General features: G+C 44.5%; 2 protein-coding genes across 3 annotated transcripts; both read left to right on the plus strand.

The window, feature by feature from the left end:
* Nucleotides 1-760: 760 nt before the first annotated feature.
* On the plus strand, nt 761-5,305 carry LOC143002682 (chloride channel CLIC-like protein 1). 2 transcript variants are annotated; one of them, XM_076152963.1, is made up of 10 exons: nt 761-1,153; nt 1,353-1,457; nt 1,682-1,792; nt 2,042-2,263; nt 2,384-2,524; nt 2,604-2,703; nt 2,807-2,904; nt 3,114-3,260; nt 3,355-3,984; nt 4,537-5,305. In XM_076152963.1, the coding sequence occupies exons 1-10, from the start codon at nt 1,022-1,024 to the stop codon at nt 4,642-4,644; spliced, it is 1,794 nt and encodes a 597-aa protein (XP_076009078.1). In that variant the 5' UTR covers nt 761-1,021; the 3' UTR covers nt 4,645-5,305. The 2 variants fall into 2 exon arrangements, with proteins under 2 accessions (XP_076009078.1, XP_076009079.1); XM_076152964.1 differs by having other exon boundaries at nt 2,096-2,263.
* Nucleotides 5,306-5,596: 291 nt separating this feature from the next.
* mcoln2 (mucolipin TRP cation channel 2) lies at nt 5,597-16,533 on the plus strand. The gene is made up of 14 exons (XM_076152965.1): nt 5,597-5,726; nt 6,361-6,514; nt 7,207-7,380; nt 7,641-7,797; nt 8,053-8,131; nt 8,260-8,356; nt 8,596-8,695; nt 9,133-9,245; nt 9,489-9,638; nt 10,075-10,176; nt 10,548-10,670; nt 11,957-12,163; nt 12,272-12,408; nt 15,284-16,533. Exons 1-14 carry the CDS (start codon nt 5,683-5,685, stop codon nt 15,318-15,320), a joined length of 1,674 nt encoding a protein of 557 aa, XP_076009080.1. The 5' UTR covers nt 5,597-5,682; the 3' UTR covers nt 15,321-16,533.
* Nucleotides 16,534-16,830: the final 297 nt, after the last annotated feature.

Below are 16,830 nucleotides of genomic sequence, written 5' to 3' on the forward strand. Positions count from 1 at the left end.
ATACTCCCGTTGCCAAAAAAGGTACTGCACCATGAATGCAACACGAATGAAAGAAAAGCAAGTTAACCATGCCACGAGTTAAATACACAATTCACACGAACTACAGAACACTACACGACGAATAAGCACTGGTATGAGTCGGGAACAACAACAAAATACGGTCCACTTTAACAGAATAAATATCAAATGAAAATGTACATTAGTACAGTGAATACGTGCTTCCAAGGCAAACGACAATACAAAACCAAATAAAAATTACAAAACGATGTAAAACATCACACAAATACAATTTATAAGGGAGGTTATCTACAATATTCAACAATAGGATATATATAACACATGCAATACAACGAAAATAAGATTTAATGACATTTATTGTGGACAGCATTTCAACCCAATTTAACTGCAGACAGAAAACATTGATTCTGCCTCAGGTTACCCACAATGCCAATGACGTCCCCTATCTTCCAAAAGCCCACCCCATTCCCGCAGGATTTAACTATATAAATACCAATATAACTTAACTATTTATTAACGCAACTGATTAACCCGTTACACTTCCAACAGAATGGATTTTTTTGTACATATGACGATGTCGAGTAATTTTAAAGTTAGGGATTTCGGAGGGATTATTTGAAGGAGACTAGATAGACGAATCCCCTTATTTCCTTTTGATTTGATCAATCTCATAATCCATCACAGTAGGTGCAGCGTCACCTAGTCAGAGGGGGCGCTGTTGCTGACGCTCCCGCGGCGAAAACATCACAGAAGAACAAGACGGAACTTCTCGGTAATGGCACAACGTCTTGTTCAGAATAAGACAGCGCCGGACTTTAGCCGCTGCACGTATTTGTTTCGCTGCGTTAGTTTGGCTGAACTGAAAGTCTGCTGGTCGCGCCTTCACCACCAAATAGCACACTTTGTTTGTTTACAACCGGGGCGAGGGGCGCCGTGTAAGCTAGCTGAGGTTAGCGTGTTTGTTTTGGGCTAACACACACACACACACACTCTCACTGTCGGCATGTACCCCGTAGTCCTGTTCTTCTGTCTGTCACTGGTGGTCTCCGGGCAGCGGGACGATGACTGGATCGACCCGTATGATATGCTGAACTACGACCCGAGCACCAAAACCATGAGGAAACCCTCAGCGGAGGTGAGTTCCCGGTAAATATGAGCTAACTAACAGAACCTCGCCAAGCTGTCACTTCTGCTCTCACACTCTCGTGTCGCCTCTAAACTATCTACGACTATATCAAGAAACAATATCGTGTGTGGTGATAATGAAAGGGCAGTTATATTCTGTCTGGGAGGCGGAGTTCAGCACCTTAACGGCTCCTCTGCGTGCTTCACAGCCGGCGGTGTCTCCCCAAGGGCCGACCAAGAGGAGAGAGCACAGCCGGGAGCCTGAGCAGCTCCAGCCGGCCTGTGACACTCAGGTGGCGGCGCTACAGAAGCAGGTGAGCACCGACTCACAGGGATAATGTGTTGTGAGATTTAGTTGACGTTGTCCGGGTGGCTCTGATTCAAGATGTAGTTTGTGATGCTGTTATATAAGATTATTTTGTCCAACCTATTCACATACTATAGCTGGTAGCTTATAGTGGGGATAATATAAACATAGTAGAGAATATGAATGAGACTTTTCCCCTTCATGGACTAAACTCTCTCTTCCTCCTTTAAGATTGAACAGCAGATGAAGAAGATCACGGTTATGGAACAGCAGCCTTCATGCAACCCAGTGTTCAAAAGACTCCTCAGCAGGCTGCTGAAGGAACTAGAGAAACTCGGTCTGGTAAGTTTTCCTCTCTTTATTTATAGTCGATGATTTTAAGTTGCAATAGCCACTTTTGACCTATTGCAGAAAACCCTCAAAATTAGCTGATATACACAAATGTGTGACATATCGTCCCCCTATGAAAGTTCACATACAGGAGACTGGCACCATCATTATCAACCTCACTGAGTCACACTTCTGTCCAGCAGCTGAACGCTGGTCTAATGCTCCACCAGCTGAACTTCAACATGTCCTGTTTCTCTGCAGCCTAGTGACTCCTCAGATGACGTCTATGATGCTAAAGTGAGACTGTCCAGACAGGCTGTGGCAGAGATTCAAGCATTTCTCAAGGGTGGGGACAGCTACAGAACAGGGGCGCTGGACAACGCCATCAGTCACCTCCTGGTGGAGCTCAAACCACACAACTACGAGGCCTGGAAGTGGCGCTTTGAGGACGCGTTTGGTGTGGAGCTCGACACAATCATCAAGGTTTGCTCCCCCGTAAATCGGAAGTGTATGCAAAGGCATGAAAAGAAACCAGATTGATTTAATAAACAGGTGTAACTGCATCAGTGATAGTACACACTGTTGTCTCTACTTCTGTTTCAGGCAAGTATGTTTGTCCTTATCCTGGTAGTCATCATCTCCACTCAGCTCTGGTCCACAGTCTCCTGGTTTGTCCAGTTCAGGAGATTCTTTGCCATCTGCTTCATCATCAGCATCATCTGGAACTGGCTCTATCTGTACAAGGTAAAGGCTCTTCTTCTCTTTAAGCGCTGGTGATGAGATCTGCTACACCCAGTGTGTAACACTGATGTTGTTGTGCCAGATTGCTTTTGCTGAACACCAGAACAACATGGTGAAGATGGATAGTTTCAATGAGAAATGCACTGGAATGAAGAAAATTGACTGGATGGATGGCTTGAAGGGTAAGACGCTTAAACGCACCGTCACATATACAGGCGCTGATGCAGACTCCATGTGGGACACATTGCTCCAATAGTTTAACAGTAATAGTTGTTCTTCCTGCAGACTGGTTCAGACGCACATGGACTCTTCAGGATGACCCCTGTGAGAGTTACTACCATGTGCTCTTGGTCAATCCCATTTTGCTGGTGCCTCCAACCAAAGTAAGGATCCACTGTTCTGCTTAATATAACTCAAGAAGAAGATTGAATGTTCAAGTTTAGCTTTGGTGGCTCCATCACTGTGGAATAAAACAAATAAATTATAGCTCAGCTATTGAAATACCATACATCACCACCCTTCAAATTATCCCCACCTTCTTCAGTAAAGCAGTTCACTGAACTGAATGCTCTTCTCTTGCCTTGTTGTTTAGGCCATAGCGGTCACCATCACAACCTTCATCACTGAGCCACTGAAGCATTTTGGCCAGGGGATCAGTGAGTTTCTGCGAGCCCTCCTCAAAGACTTACCAATCACCCTGCAGATCCCAGTTCTTCTCACCATTGTGCTGGCAGTTGTGGTAAGGACCTTTGACCTTTGTTCCCACTCAGTCCCATGTAGAGATGGTATGTGTGTTGTAGAAATGCAACTTATTACCAGGAGATCTCTTCCAGGTGTGCATGTATGGAAGTGTGCAGGCAGCCTTCCAACACGGCATCACTGCACCGTTCCGCCACCGCAGGGACCCCCCTCCTCCTCCGCTAGTGGACCAACCTCGCCCTCTCCGGAGGATCAGGAACCATGAACACAATGCAGTGGAGGAGCTGCCTCAAGATCACGCAAGGGACGGCAGTGCAGACGGGCAGCAGGTTCTTCGTCTTCGTCGTCGGAGGGCCCACAGAGTCGAGTACGCTGTGGAGAACATCAGGAATGTGGACCGAGCCTACGGCGAGGACGCCACAGATGAAGAGCCGGCTGACCGACGTCCTGAGGCTGAGGACCTGGAGAGTCGCTCTGCTACCGGCAGCGACTCGCAAGGTGAAACGGATTCAGATGACCAGCAGGAGAATCAGGAGGAGGCGGCAGCTGGAGGAGACGCTGCTGCCGCCACCCCGCAACCAAAACCCCTTCATTCATCCCAGGCGAAGCCCAAACCTTTGAAGGAGAATAAGAACCTTCCTCAGCAGAAACCCAGTAGAGATGGCGCAGTATCCAGGGCTGCTCGGGGTCCTAGAGCTCAGGGACAGATGGAGATCCCAGCTCGGAATCGGCCTCCACAAACAGAACCAGCAGGTGAAGTGCAGGTGAGTTTTTATTTCAGCCCTCCAGAATCTTAAACACTCACATCTGACCGGGGCTTGAGCCATTGAAGGTTTCCTTTCCATCATGTTTTATCTGAATGCTTCAGCTTTGCTCGTGCTCTAACTGGATGACGATTCAGGTGCTGCGTAAATTGGTAAATAACTCAAACCAAGTAATCCTTCTTGTGTAACATGTCCCATTAGTCTCCAGCACTTTAACCCTTTGTGATCTAATGATGGTGTTTGTTGTTTATATCTATATGCATGTACACACACATTCTTAGCTGCACATCTGATCATTCCCTAAAATATACCTCTCATGACTGTGAACAACCATACACCTCTGCGCGTTTTATGTTAAAGGACAACAGAGGTTGGAATCCACTATGTATGACATCATGACATGAAATTCACTTTATACCAACTTGATTTGAGTCTGAATGCTTGTCTCGGCAAATTTCACAACATTTCCTCATACATCTAAATGTCACAACGCTATGAGTTCTAAGCTGTGCGTGTGTGTAACGTATTTCTTGTGTAAACGCCTTACTGCAGGTCCAGGAGGCTTTGGTTGATGACCGGCCCTCGTCTGTGTCGCTGGATAACATTGAAACTCTTGGGGTTTCCGTTCAGGAGACGGCTCACGCCTCACTGGCACAATAAGCAGGTGGCTCAGCGCTCAAAGAGGCAACGTGCCCGCTGCCTCCAACAGAATGGATTTTTTTAAACTATGGCGACGTCGAGTAATTTTGAACTTGAACTGGTGATTTGAGGGGGAATTCAAGTGGACATTTTCTATTTTTTATAGGAATGTTTTGTAATTTTGTTATTGAATTATTTATGATGAAGCCACAGTACAGTATTGTTTCGAAGGAACAGTGCCTCATTCACTTTCTACAAGGAGAGACTCACTGGTCACTCAGCACAGGAGACAGATGGATCATATATCTTTAAAATGTTGCGTTACAAAGGATTTGCTGATTTTGTAACAGCAGGAGAATGCAGGTATTATATGCTTGTGTGTGTGTATAGAAAGGACTCTTGTAAAGATCCTTTAAGAAGCCTGACTACTTTGCCTTTGAAAACACGAAAATGCAAATGTGAAGCTTCCACTGACAGGCGAGGAATTCATGGACTTCGCTGTGGGTGACGCGTCATCTGTATTGTGGTCTATAGCGTCATCATGTGGTGCTAAATAGAATAACGTCTGTATTAGAAATGACGTCAGCCGAAGCGAATCAATGGAAGGCAAGGTGGACGTTTCTTTATTTATACCGACCTGTTGTTTACAGATAACTGAATAAATAATCTGCACTTCTCTTCATGTCGACACACTTAAATCGTGTAAATTCAGGGGAAAACAGCTTATTGATCCAGCAAATACCATCAGCAACACTTACTGTGTGGGATAGAAACTACACAAACAGGTAATCGTGTCAATAATGATAGGAACAACACAAACAATAACCGAAGCGACGCGACGCGAGTTTCCCTTCAGTGACACCTGCTGGGACCTCGGACCGTGGATTGGGACCCTGCCCACCTCTTGAAAGGCGTTCTCTGATTGGCCGGACTGAAAGCCACGTGCTTGCTGGTAAATTCCAGTTGAAGGCATTCAGTGTGTGCCACAGGTCAGAGTCAGCCTGTTCGATCACAGCTGGCATCTCAATCAATTGCTTTCGCCAACCAATCACAGCTCAAATGGAGTTACTGATTCGGTACCTGGACAGGAGCGACTCGATCAGGTAAGGTTAATATGATTTACACGTGTTTAAAAAGTTAGTTCAAAGTGAGTCCCTGGAATATATAAAACTATCCAAGGTGCAAACTGCTCAAAGGAGGAAACGTGTGTAGTGTTCGTGTAACAGCTGTAGGTTGTTAAACAGAAAGTGGTGTTAAACTGCTACAGATACGCTGAAAATGTATACAAACAACTTCTATACTGCCATTTAATACTTCAAACACAGCAGCTAGTGACCAGGTGGGTGAACTCAACACGTTCAGTTTACTTTACATCAGTTGTCAGATGTGTATTTTCAACAAGAAGATAGTTGTGTGAGGGTTTAGTCCAGATGCAGCATGAAAAGTGTGCAGAAGTCAGAGAGAGCTTGTAGGAAAAACACCAAGAGGGAAAAAAAGGTGCACTGAGTTAACCTTGGACTTGAACCCAGTACCATGAATGCAACCAGTGTGTTCAGTACATGGAGTCCTTCTCGTGAGAGTTGACCAATAAATTGCACGAAAATGTCTGTTGATCAAGCCACTTTATCATGTGCTGGCTGTTTTTACATCCGACCCTCAGTTTCACTTCTCCATTCGTCGCTCTGTCCCCAAACTGAAACATGCAGCCTGGTAACCCTCTGTTATGACTGTGTTCAGCTCCATAATGAGTCAGGACACGGTGAAGGAGGAGAGCCTGAGAGATGACCTGAGGTACTACTTCAAGAGTCCCTGCGAGAAGTACAGGGCCCGGGGTCAGAAACCATGGAAACTGGGTGTGCAGATCCTGAAGATCATCATGGTCACCACGCAAGTATGGGAAAGAAAGAAGGACTCCACTCTGTTTCATAATACTTCCAGTAACTCCTTCCGTTTACACACACACACACACCAGTTCTCTTTGTTAGGCTTTGAAGAAGTAATCTTGCATCATATTCTAGAAGTCATTTATCTATTTTATGTTTATTTCCGTTGCTCAATGCTCCTAACAGCCTCTGATCTTTCTGTCAAACATTCTGCCATGCTGTGAGTGTTTTTACTTCTGTACCATCACGTGTGTATGTGAGCGATAAGTGAGCTCCACCCTCAGATCTGAGTCTTTTGGCCACCAATCGAAGAGAAAAGAATGTCACAACTTTCCTTCTGTTGCATCACAGTCACAGCTAGATGCACAGTAACGGATTATTTTTGTCTTTACTGACTGACATTTCACTGTAAATGGCTCTGCAGTTGTCAAATGACTTGAACTATTCAAAACAGTCTCTGAATTGTCTCTGTCTCAGTATTGCTGCGGACATAGTTGGTGGTACTGTTGTATATGACTGCATTGTATTCAGAGGTGTTTTCTATTTTGTCCAGCTCAGCCACATACACGAGGGAGGGGAACACATAGTAGAAACTCCTTTCAATCCAATGTAATCTTGCATGATAGCACCACCAGCTACGGCCATGACAACTGAACAAACGCCTCTACCCGTCCTCCTTTTCTCCTTGTGCTCCCATTAGCTCGTCCTGTTCGGCCTCAACAACCAGCTGGTTGTGTCCTACAAGGAGGAGAACACCATCGCCCTCAAAAACCTTTTCCTGAAGGACTACAGCGGGGTGGACGAGGACGACTACAGCATTGCTGTTTATACCCAACAAGGCGTCCATGACAGTCTGTCCCATGTCCTGGATCAGGTTGGTCCCCTTCTCTTCTTCCCCCAAATAAAGATGGGACTTTGCCTTTTTTGGTTTGTCTTTTCTTTCTATGAAACACTCCTCAGCTCTCTTATCTTTAAACTAACAACTCGCCCCCATTCCTTTTCTCTTTCGCTCCCTCTGAGTTTTGTGTGTGTGTGTGTGTGTGTGTGAGAGAGAATATTTGTTTTAATATTTGCACTATTTTACATTTCTTACACAGCGCATTGAACTTGGAGGTGTGTGTTTTATATTTACAGTATAGCCGGTTGAGCCAGCTCTCTGTGGGGCCCATCAGTTATGCTGAGGAAGAGGACGGCACCCTGCTGCCTCTGATGGCCTGTAAGGAGTACTACAAGCAAGGCAGCGTGCAGCCCTCAGACGGGACCTATGACATTGACGCCCAGCTGGAGAAAGGTGAGGTTGAACACAGGCCGTCATGGTCGGATGGTGGCAGAGGTCACATGCTGCTGCTTCACACCTGAGATCGGTACTCAGGTAAAGTAAATATGTGCAGAAGGAAAGATGATCTGCAGCTTGTGTTGTGATTGGGACACAATAAGGAAGTGTCCACAGTATCATATGAAATTCACAACCGTAACATCAACTGATTTAGAAGCAGAAGTTCCATGTGATAATGTTCCCGTCCTCTTCTTGTCTTCTTCCTCTCAGTGTGTTTTACTCATAATCCAAAGAGCACAAACCGATGGAGAGCTGGGAATTCATCATTCTTCGATCTGGACTTTTTCAGGTACAGTATGTGTGCTGAAGGTCTACTTGGCTTTTTCGCACATTAATCGTCGCTTACTTTACTTTTTGCTTAGATTTTGCTTCATTTATTTACCTAAAGTCAATTCGATGCCCCTGCTTCCTTCTCAGACTCGTTGATATTAAGATCAGTTTCCAGCTGAAAGGGATCAACCTCCAGACTGTGCGTTCACGAGAGTTACCAGACTGCTACTCCTTCTTTGTCACAGTAGGTTCAGCAAACTGTTTCATAATATCTCACCAGGGGAAACACAGCAAACACTGATACTTTATTTTGAGACTATTGATACATGAAGTTTACAAAACGGGAGTCAAACTCACTGCACAGGTCGTCTTGGTATCCAAACCAGGTTTTTAATAATATTCATATTCACACATTCAGCAGGAAGACTTATCTCTTCCTTGTCTCTTTCTCCTTATCCACTCTCCTTTGACCTTCGTTTCCAGATCACTTTTGACAACGCGTGTCACAGCGGAAAGGTGAAAATATTCCTGGACATAGATTCCCAGAGCAGCGCCTGTAGGGACTGGAAGATATCTGGGACAGGTGCAGTATTACATAAACCTGTAACAAGTTGTAAAACACTGATCGCTCATCAAACATGACAGCTAAGCAGGTGACCTTTGACCGAGAGCTTTGCTTAAGCACAGGAGGAAGTTGGTAATAAGAGGCATGCAGCTAAATCTATACAGAAGTTATCAATCATTATACACAAATGATGCATGCAAAGTTTCCTGGCTTCCACACCCTGAGCAGTAATCTAACCTCCCTGTTTCTGCACAATGGAAGAACACACACATAAAGAGCCAAGCTGGTTATGAACCCATGTTACTTTGACTCCAAACCCAGCTGATAGAGAGTCTGGGTGCTGCTGGCTATTGATGCTCTGCATGTGGTTATCAGCAAAGAGCAAGTGTGACGGGAGTTGCACAGGAGATAAACTCTTCTCACACACACACGTACGCTCTTGCCCTGTGTTTCAGCCCAGAAGAACACACACTATCTCCTGGTTTTCGACGCCTGCGTCATTCTGATGTGCCTGACGTCCACCGTGCTGTGCGCCCGCTCCATCATACTGGCCGTCAGGTTACTGCAGGTGAGCCGCCCGCTCTGCACGCCACACGCCACCGTCAGGCACACTTAACTTTTATTTGATGTCATACAAAGTATATGATGGATTGTTACTGTGTCTGACGCTGTTACCGGGAGATATGACAGCTACCTGAAGGATGAAGGAAACACTTGGCATGCAGACAAATGTGTCCAATCTAAAATGGACTAAGCTGACGAGTCGTAATATGTTTGTCCTCTGACTCAGTTTGCATTCTTGTCATTTCAGAGATTCTCCCGATTTTTACAAGAGAACTATAGCCGCAGTGTGTGTGAGGATGACCAGAAGGAGTTCCTAAATGGCTGGTATGTACTCGTCATCGTCAGTGACATCTTGGCCATCATCGGGTCGATACTGAAGATGGAAATACAAGCAAAGGTACAAAATCTTATTACATCTCTCAAGCCAAAGCAAACTGTCCTGCGTGACTTTTCTTCCTCCTGTTAATCAATTGAGTCATAAAATGGGGACAGCTGCTAGATGGAAGTGTCCCCCCTGTGACTGGTGGACTTTGGAGCAAGACCGTAAAGTGCAGAGTTCATTCTAACCTGCCCAGGTCCTTTTTATTGCCACCGTGTTAAGTATTTACCCTAAAACTTTGACGGATGTAGAACTGAAGTCTTTATTCATGGCTCAGGCTTTTGTTTATGTGGAGAAAACCGCTTGTGTTTGCGTTCCGTGTAGATGTTCTCAGAAAACATCTTTCACAGCAACTGCTCGCTCTCATCCTGATTAAAGTCTTTCATGTATTCTTCCCTAGAGTCTGTTTTAAACCCTTAATATTGTTTCTGCTCTTTCTGCGTGTGTCCTGCAGAGTCTAACCAGCTACGACGTGTGCAGTATCTTCTTGGGCACATCTACATTATTGGTCTGGGTCGGTGTGATCCGGTACCTGGGCTACTTCCAGAAATACAACGTGAGTAAGGGAAACGTTCATTAGTCCATTATTTTGCAGGATTCCCAGGCAAAACGCCTTCGACCACAGGTGCTCAGATTGTCTTGTAAGAATGCTGCGTTCGAGGGGTGTGGGAATTTGGGCAATACCAAATTTACAACTGTGAAACTGCAATCGAAACACCCGCTAAGGTCGTAAACTCGGGATTCACCCACGTTCATTTCTGTCCTCGCAGTATTGGAACATTCCGTACTGTCCGTGTTTTCACTTCTGTATTTTGGTTGTTTTCTTCCAATGAGCACTTGAACTCCTCTCCCAATTACGGCGCGGAGCAACTGGAGAGAATGGAGAAGATGTAACAGCCCAGTTGTCTGTGTTTCCTGCATGTGTAGGTGCTGATTCTGACCATGAAGGCAGCGTTCCCCAAGGTGCTGCGCTTCTGCTGCTGTGCGGGAATGATCTACCTGGGCTACACCTTCTGTGGGTGGATCGTGCTGGGGCCTTATCATGAGAAGGTAGGTCATCCAAAACCACTTCCTGTGAGTGTATTGGAAAAAAAAAAGGAGATAGTTTTGTTTTACGATATTTCAGAAAGTCATTCAATGTAAGAATTCGGCTAAACTTTGTAATAAAAAATTGCATCGAATAACAAAGTGAACCATTTTGTTGTGTGAAGACACTGCACACATGTGGCCACTAGGTGTCAGTGTATATTTTACCTGTGGAACCCTCAGCACCTCAGTGTGTCGGTGTCCAAAACTGAGTTGATATATTTTGATAATAAATGCTTAAGTTTATTTTATCAGCATCAAGTTTCTATTTTGATCATTCATTTTCTTGTCCCCTGATTATTGACTATATATCACAATTCCACCCAGTCACCAGCTGTTACACTCTTAGAGATACACTGTGTTTCTTACTGCACTGAAAACATAAAGCGTACAACAAATATTTCAATTTAAAAACGGTGTATTTGAAGTAAAAGGTCCCATTTCTGGGTGATAATAGCCGGGGCTGTCACTCTAACTGGGTGATCCTGGGTGAGTCAGTGCCGTGCAGAGATGCGTGTGTGTGTTTAGCTGTCTTTGCCGGTTAAGATAAATTATTTACGGAAGTCCATACGGCAGCAGTGGTCTAAACAAGGCACAGACAGATGTTAGATAGACTGAGATCAGCAGCAGCAGCAGCACGGGGCCCAGCTGATGTGTCTCCACTGTAAATAGGCTGCGGACCCGTCTGACCTCCACGGACCGGAAAAAGCCACTTTCAGATCGTTTTTACGGATTAGTGTCGGGGAGAAGCACAGCCAATAAATTAAAACATCCAAGAATCACACATCCTACAAACATCACTGACTTCTCGTGTCAACTGCAGCTTTTTTAGTGTTCATTCTGAATTCAGCTGAAGTGAAAGTGAACACACACCAGCGACACCTCCAGGTTCCTTTCGTGTCCTGAGCTGTGAGTGTTTGGTCACGATATATTTACATTGTGGTGGCTGCTGAGGGGAGGGGGGGGTATCCCTCCAGTATTTACTGGAGGGATAAACAGAGGATGTTCAAGCACTTGCCATCCCACACGTCCTCCTGTGCTCTGCCCTGCATCGATACGCTGGCAGTGGGATGTTGTGTTTAGATGCTATCACAGTCTGGGGCCCGTTGGTAACGCTCATGTATGCTTTACAGGCAAGACTTTGTCCAAACCAAATAATACTCTCCATGTCTACAGATGAATCTTACTCATTGGGAATCATTGCCAAGTATACGTTTTCATTATACCTCACGTCTCTTTCCTCTTCCCAGTTTGAGGGCCTGAGTCGCGTGGCCGAGTGTCTCTTCTCGCTGGTGAACGGCGACGACATGTTCACCACCTTCGCCCAGCTGAAGGACAAAAACACGTTGGTGTGGCTCTTCAGCCGCGCCTACCTCTACTCCTTCATCTCCCTCTTCATCTACATGGTGCTGTCACTCTTTATCGCCCTCATCACGGACGCATACGAGACAATCAAGGTACTGATCCCATAGAGGAGAAACAAGTCTGAGCGTAAACTCTGAACATCTGACTCTGACACTGAGGTTGTTTTATTGTAACCCATGCTTTTTGTTTTGCGACATCAGAATTACCAGAAGGAGGGATTCCCCATGACGGACCTGCGCAAGTTCCTCAAAGAGCTGAAAGATTTCCACGGCGTGGAGGAAGGTGTCATTCAGAACGACGTTCACATCCAGTACCCCAGTCTGTGCTGCTGCAAACGGTATGTCGAGTGTGTGCTGTAACCCAACACTCTAATGAGGACGCTTAGTCACCCAGCAAATCCCTGCTTCACCCGCATGCTGGCTCTGCAGAAGCAACCACATTCCAATCATTAAGCTTTTAGAAACATTATTTATGTGTCAATATGTATTTCTCTGTTTTTATCTCTGTGTGAAGAGGAAGAGTATTGTAAGTGGTCAGACTTTAAGTGGACGCTGGTTGTTTAGAGCTGCATATGTAAAAGTGTTTATGGACCAAATGTATGTGGATGCATTCCGATGGGACCCTGAATGTCTCATTTAGACCAAAAACATTGTAAGGGTGGTATTTCAGTTAGCGTCTCTTCCGGCGCGTTGCCACAGTGTCTTCTATACACTCGTCTCTCCCTACCTCTCTCTCTTGTGCGCTCATTCCTTCTCTATGAGACAATCTATCATCAGCAGGCAGCAGACTGTAGTGGAGTTTCCTCCGCGCTGTGGTTTGGCTCAGCCCTACGTGGTCTCGCAGCAATGAAATTAGCGGTGGGAGCCATGCAGACACACCCAGTTGATGGGCTGATTACAGAGAGACTGAGGGAGTTACACTGGGAAGAGTTCCCCCAAACCCACCCACTCCCCAGCTCTACCCCCGCCCCACCCCAGACACAGCTCCGTCTCCATGGGTCGCCTCCCGAATAAACTCTGAGCTTCAGTCCAATCCAGTCAGGAAAGATTTGTTGGTTGTCGGTAGCAAAGTGTGTTTAGAATCAGAATAGATCTTTTAATGTGGCGTATAGTCAAGACACTCTCTGGTGTGTGTGTGTGTGTGTGTGTGTGTGTGTGTGTGTGTGTGTGTGTGTGTGTGTGTGTGTGTGTGTGTGTGTGTGTGTGTGTGTGTGTGTGTGTGTGTGTGTGTGTGTGTGTGTGTGTGTGTGTGTGTGTGTGTGTGTGTGTGTGTGTGTGTGTGTGTGTGTGTGTGTGTGTGTGTGTGGACTTGACGTGCTATATTGCGACCATCTCCAAACTTTCTTAATCTGTTTTTATAACCAGATGATAATTGTTGAAGTAGTGAAATGTCGTGCTAGGACTTTCTCTCTTCTCACCACTTCCCCTTTTCTGAAGCTTCAGCCTCCTTTGTTTGCTTATCAGACACATTCAAGCTTCCTTAAACCTGCTGTTTCCACGTAACTGGCACCAAATAAAACGTAAATCTAAACCACAGTTTCGGTTTCGGCTTCCACCTTCTATCGAAGAGGCCATTTTGTTCGTTGACAGTTAATTACTAGAATGCCTAACGGATCAATACGGCTGATATGTGGAGGGAAAGGCTGCAGTGTAAACCGCTCAGAGTCAAATGAAAGGTTCACTAACAGTAAGAACGTGTAGACTATCTGAAATAAATTGTAAATCTTTTCATCTAACTACAAAGATGTATTGAATTAGTTGCTTTTCTCTTCAGACTTTAATTCTTGGGTTTCATCATTTTCTTCCAGTGAAGCTATAAAGGCTTCCATCCTCCACCTTCCCCCTCTGGATGTTTAAGTGTTTGAGGAAGTCTCATTTACTGAGCCATCATAATGATGTGTAATGTAAGAAGCACAGCTGAACATCCCTCCTTCCTCCTTAACATGAAACCCTTAAGTGACTTTGTGTCTTTTGTCCCTTGTCAAGTTTCACAGATTGTGTGATTGCAGTGATTTGCAGACCCGTGCGAGTCAGTTTAACTCTCTGAACTCACACAGAATTTGATTAGGAAACATGTTAATGTCTTCTGGATGAAATTCAATCTACATACAATGAGCCACTTCCTGCTGTGGAACGCTCACTTATGTGGTTCTGAGAGCATTTAGGATCTGAGGTCGTTCCTCTTTTCAGTTTACTCTCTAAAATTGAAGCAACGACTCGGATGCACAAAATTACATGGATTTTCTGAAAGTTGTGTCCGACAGCTTTTGTAGGTTGGCGCATCACTTCAACCCTTTCAGTCACTCTTTCTTTAATTTGACATTTAAGCAAAGCGTGGATGGAGTAAGAGGGTTTACAGATGCTTAACAAAGGCAACGCTTCATTGCAATAGGAAGTGGCAAAAAATCACAAGAGTAGCTTGTGGAATAACAAAGTAGAAGATTTTGTTTGTCAGTGTTTTAAGAGTTGAAACGCACAACTACAAACTCATCCCAGCAGTGAAATGTGCTGCTTATTGCTGAGTAAAGACGGTGGCTGCATATCTAATTGCTGACACATTGGATACAAGGCAGGAACTCATTTAGATATTCGCCTTGAGATTAAACGGCCAAAGACAAGAATTTGTGCAAGAGTGTCAGGATATATAATGCTTTTAAACTTTTTAAAGGGCCTGTTTTTGGTGTTTATTGTAGGAGTTTATTGAGTTGTTCTAGCCTGTAGTGTGTCCTCTCTCGTTTTGTGTCCTGTTATGTAAGATATTGTTTATCAAGGATGTGTCAGATGATCAGTTGGTGGTTGGCGACAAATGTCCTGAAGTGATGCTGTGATCTCACTCTGACTAATAACTCTGTCTGTGTTGAAGTAGTGTGCGTGCAAAGTAAAATAGAGAAAGGGACAAAGCACAATTGGAACTTAGTCATTAGTGTTTCATTTATAACCAAATTCAGTTCATTTATATTCAAGTGGGACTCGACCCTGCTGCCACGGAAATGAGTAAAGTAAACGTTTCCCTACACGCCTACAGGATGCAGAACATTCTCCACCCTTGTCACACTGTAGGTGATTTAACGGCACCATCTGTGTGTAAGGGGAAACAAATATACTGCACGGATATTTGTCAGACAAACATCGTTAATTATCACATGCGGGTCTGGTTCCCATATTCTGGTGCTGACTTGGACATTGTGTGTCTTTTTGATCTTGTCACTGCAGAACTCCTGAAATAGAAGACATCATAATCATCAGCTGACAGACGTTCCCGACGCTGGGCTTCGTGGGATTCTGATGTGAACTTTTGAGGTCAATGGAAAATACGGGGGAAAGAGCGAGTTTATGGCTCCAGCAAAGGTTTCGTGCTCTCTGCAGGTGAGCGTAACGTGCAATATGAAACACAGAAGAGTCCCTCCTGGAGAACAACGTGAAACTGTGGCTCAGGCCGAGACGCTGGAGTCCAGACCCAAGACCAGAAGGTTTCATGTGTTATAATAGTGCTTACTAGAATTCAGGGATATTGTGGAGAAGTTTACTGGGCCCTTACAGGCATGCACACACGTTCAAGTGCCAAATGAATCCAGATAAGGAAAATGAAATGTGTATTTGTGTATTTAACTGTTGCTTCAAACTGCAACGACATGACAGATCAGATGTGTACTGTACTGTATTTGTAATTTTTCATGGAATGTGTTCTTTAAATTAAATCTTTCAATGCGTCATCGGCCATATTTTCATCTAAAAAAAAGTGCCCTTCACATTATTGTAATCAGTACCATGATCAGCTGGGCTCTGATTGGGTGAGAAGGTGTTTTTGAATGACCGAGTGTGATGGCAGACGACGCCATGAGCCGTCTGACTGAGAGAACCTGCAGACTCGGTGTGTTCACTGTTCAGACAAGCCCCAGCACGACTTTTGACACAATGCTTTCGCGTGCGTAGAATGCGTTTCCTCACACCTTCACCTTTGCCACATTCAGATCAAGACAGCTTTGTGCGTGATTGGTTGCTGTGTGTTGGTTATGCAATTTCCTGTTTATCCAAGAAAAAGGAGAAGAAGCTGGAGCAGATTTTTCTGGCAAAGCCCTCAGGTGGAGGTGGATTCACACCAGTGAGATCACAACATTGTAGTATTTTTCCTATCAAGTAATATTTTCTATCTGGGATTGGGCCAAACATATCAGAATGTATGCAGTCTAAAGTTTGTCTTTCCCTTGTCCTTGTGTTTGCTTTGGGCCAATATAAGTTCCAACCAAAGTCAATAACTGTGATCATTTACATTGGCACAGCACAGTGTCTCATTGTCCCCAACTCACAACTGTTAAAACTAACACACCTGCTATAGGAGGAGCAACATTCATGACTACACAAAGGATTAAAGCAAAGTCTCATCTCAGCTCTGTCCTGCACCACAACCTACAGCTAGGACAGTTTATGTGTGTGTTCAGTGTATTTGACTTCTATGATTCCTGGGGGCGTTTCAAAATTAAATGCATAAATTAGAAATCCAATCATAATTTAATCATTCCAATTAATATGAATTTAAGTAGAACAGCATACTAATTTTTTTGCGTATTTAGCCAAATTGCCCGCCCCACTGCGTTAAATGGCCCTAACTAATCACTGAAAATGTCTTTATTGTGATGAAACATTCAAGGCTCTTTAAGCAAAGATTTGTTTCACATTAGTTGTGTTTATAGTCACAGGCTAATTATGTTTCCTTCTGTAATTTGAACTATTCAATTATACCGGAAATGTGGGAAACACAA

The sequence above is a fragment of the Genypterus blacodes genome, unplaced genomic scaffold, assembly GCF_046128005.1.
Source record: "Genypterus blacodes isolate CSIRO-AG114 ecotype Tasmania unplaced genomic scaffold, CSIRO-AGI_Gbla_v1 ptg000058l_1, whole genome shotgun sequence".
In the NCBI taxonomy this organism is placed as follows: Eukaryota; Metazoa; Chordata; class Actinopteri; order Ophidiiformes; family Ophidiidae; genus Genypterus; species Genypterus blacodes.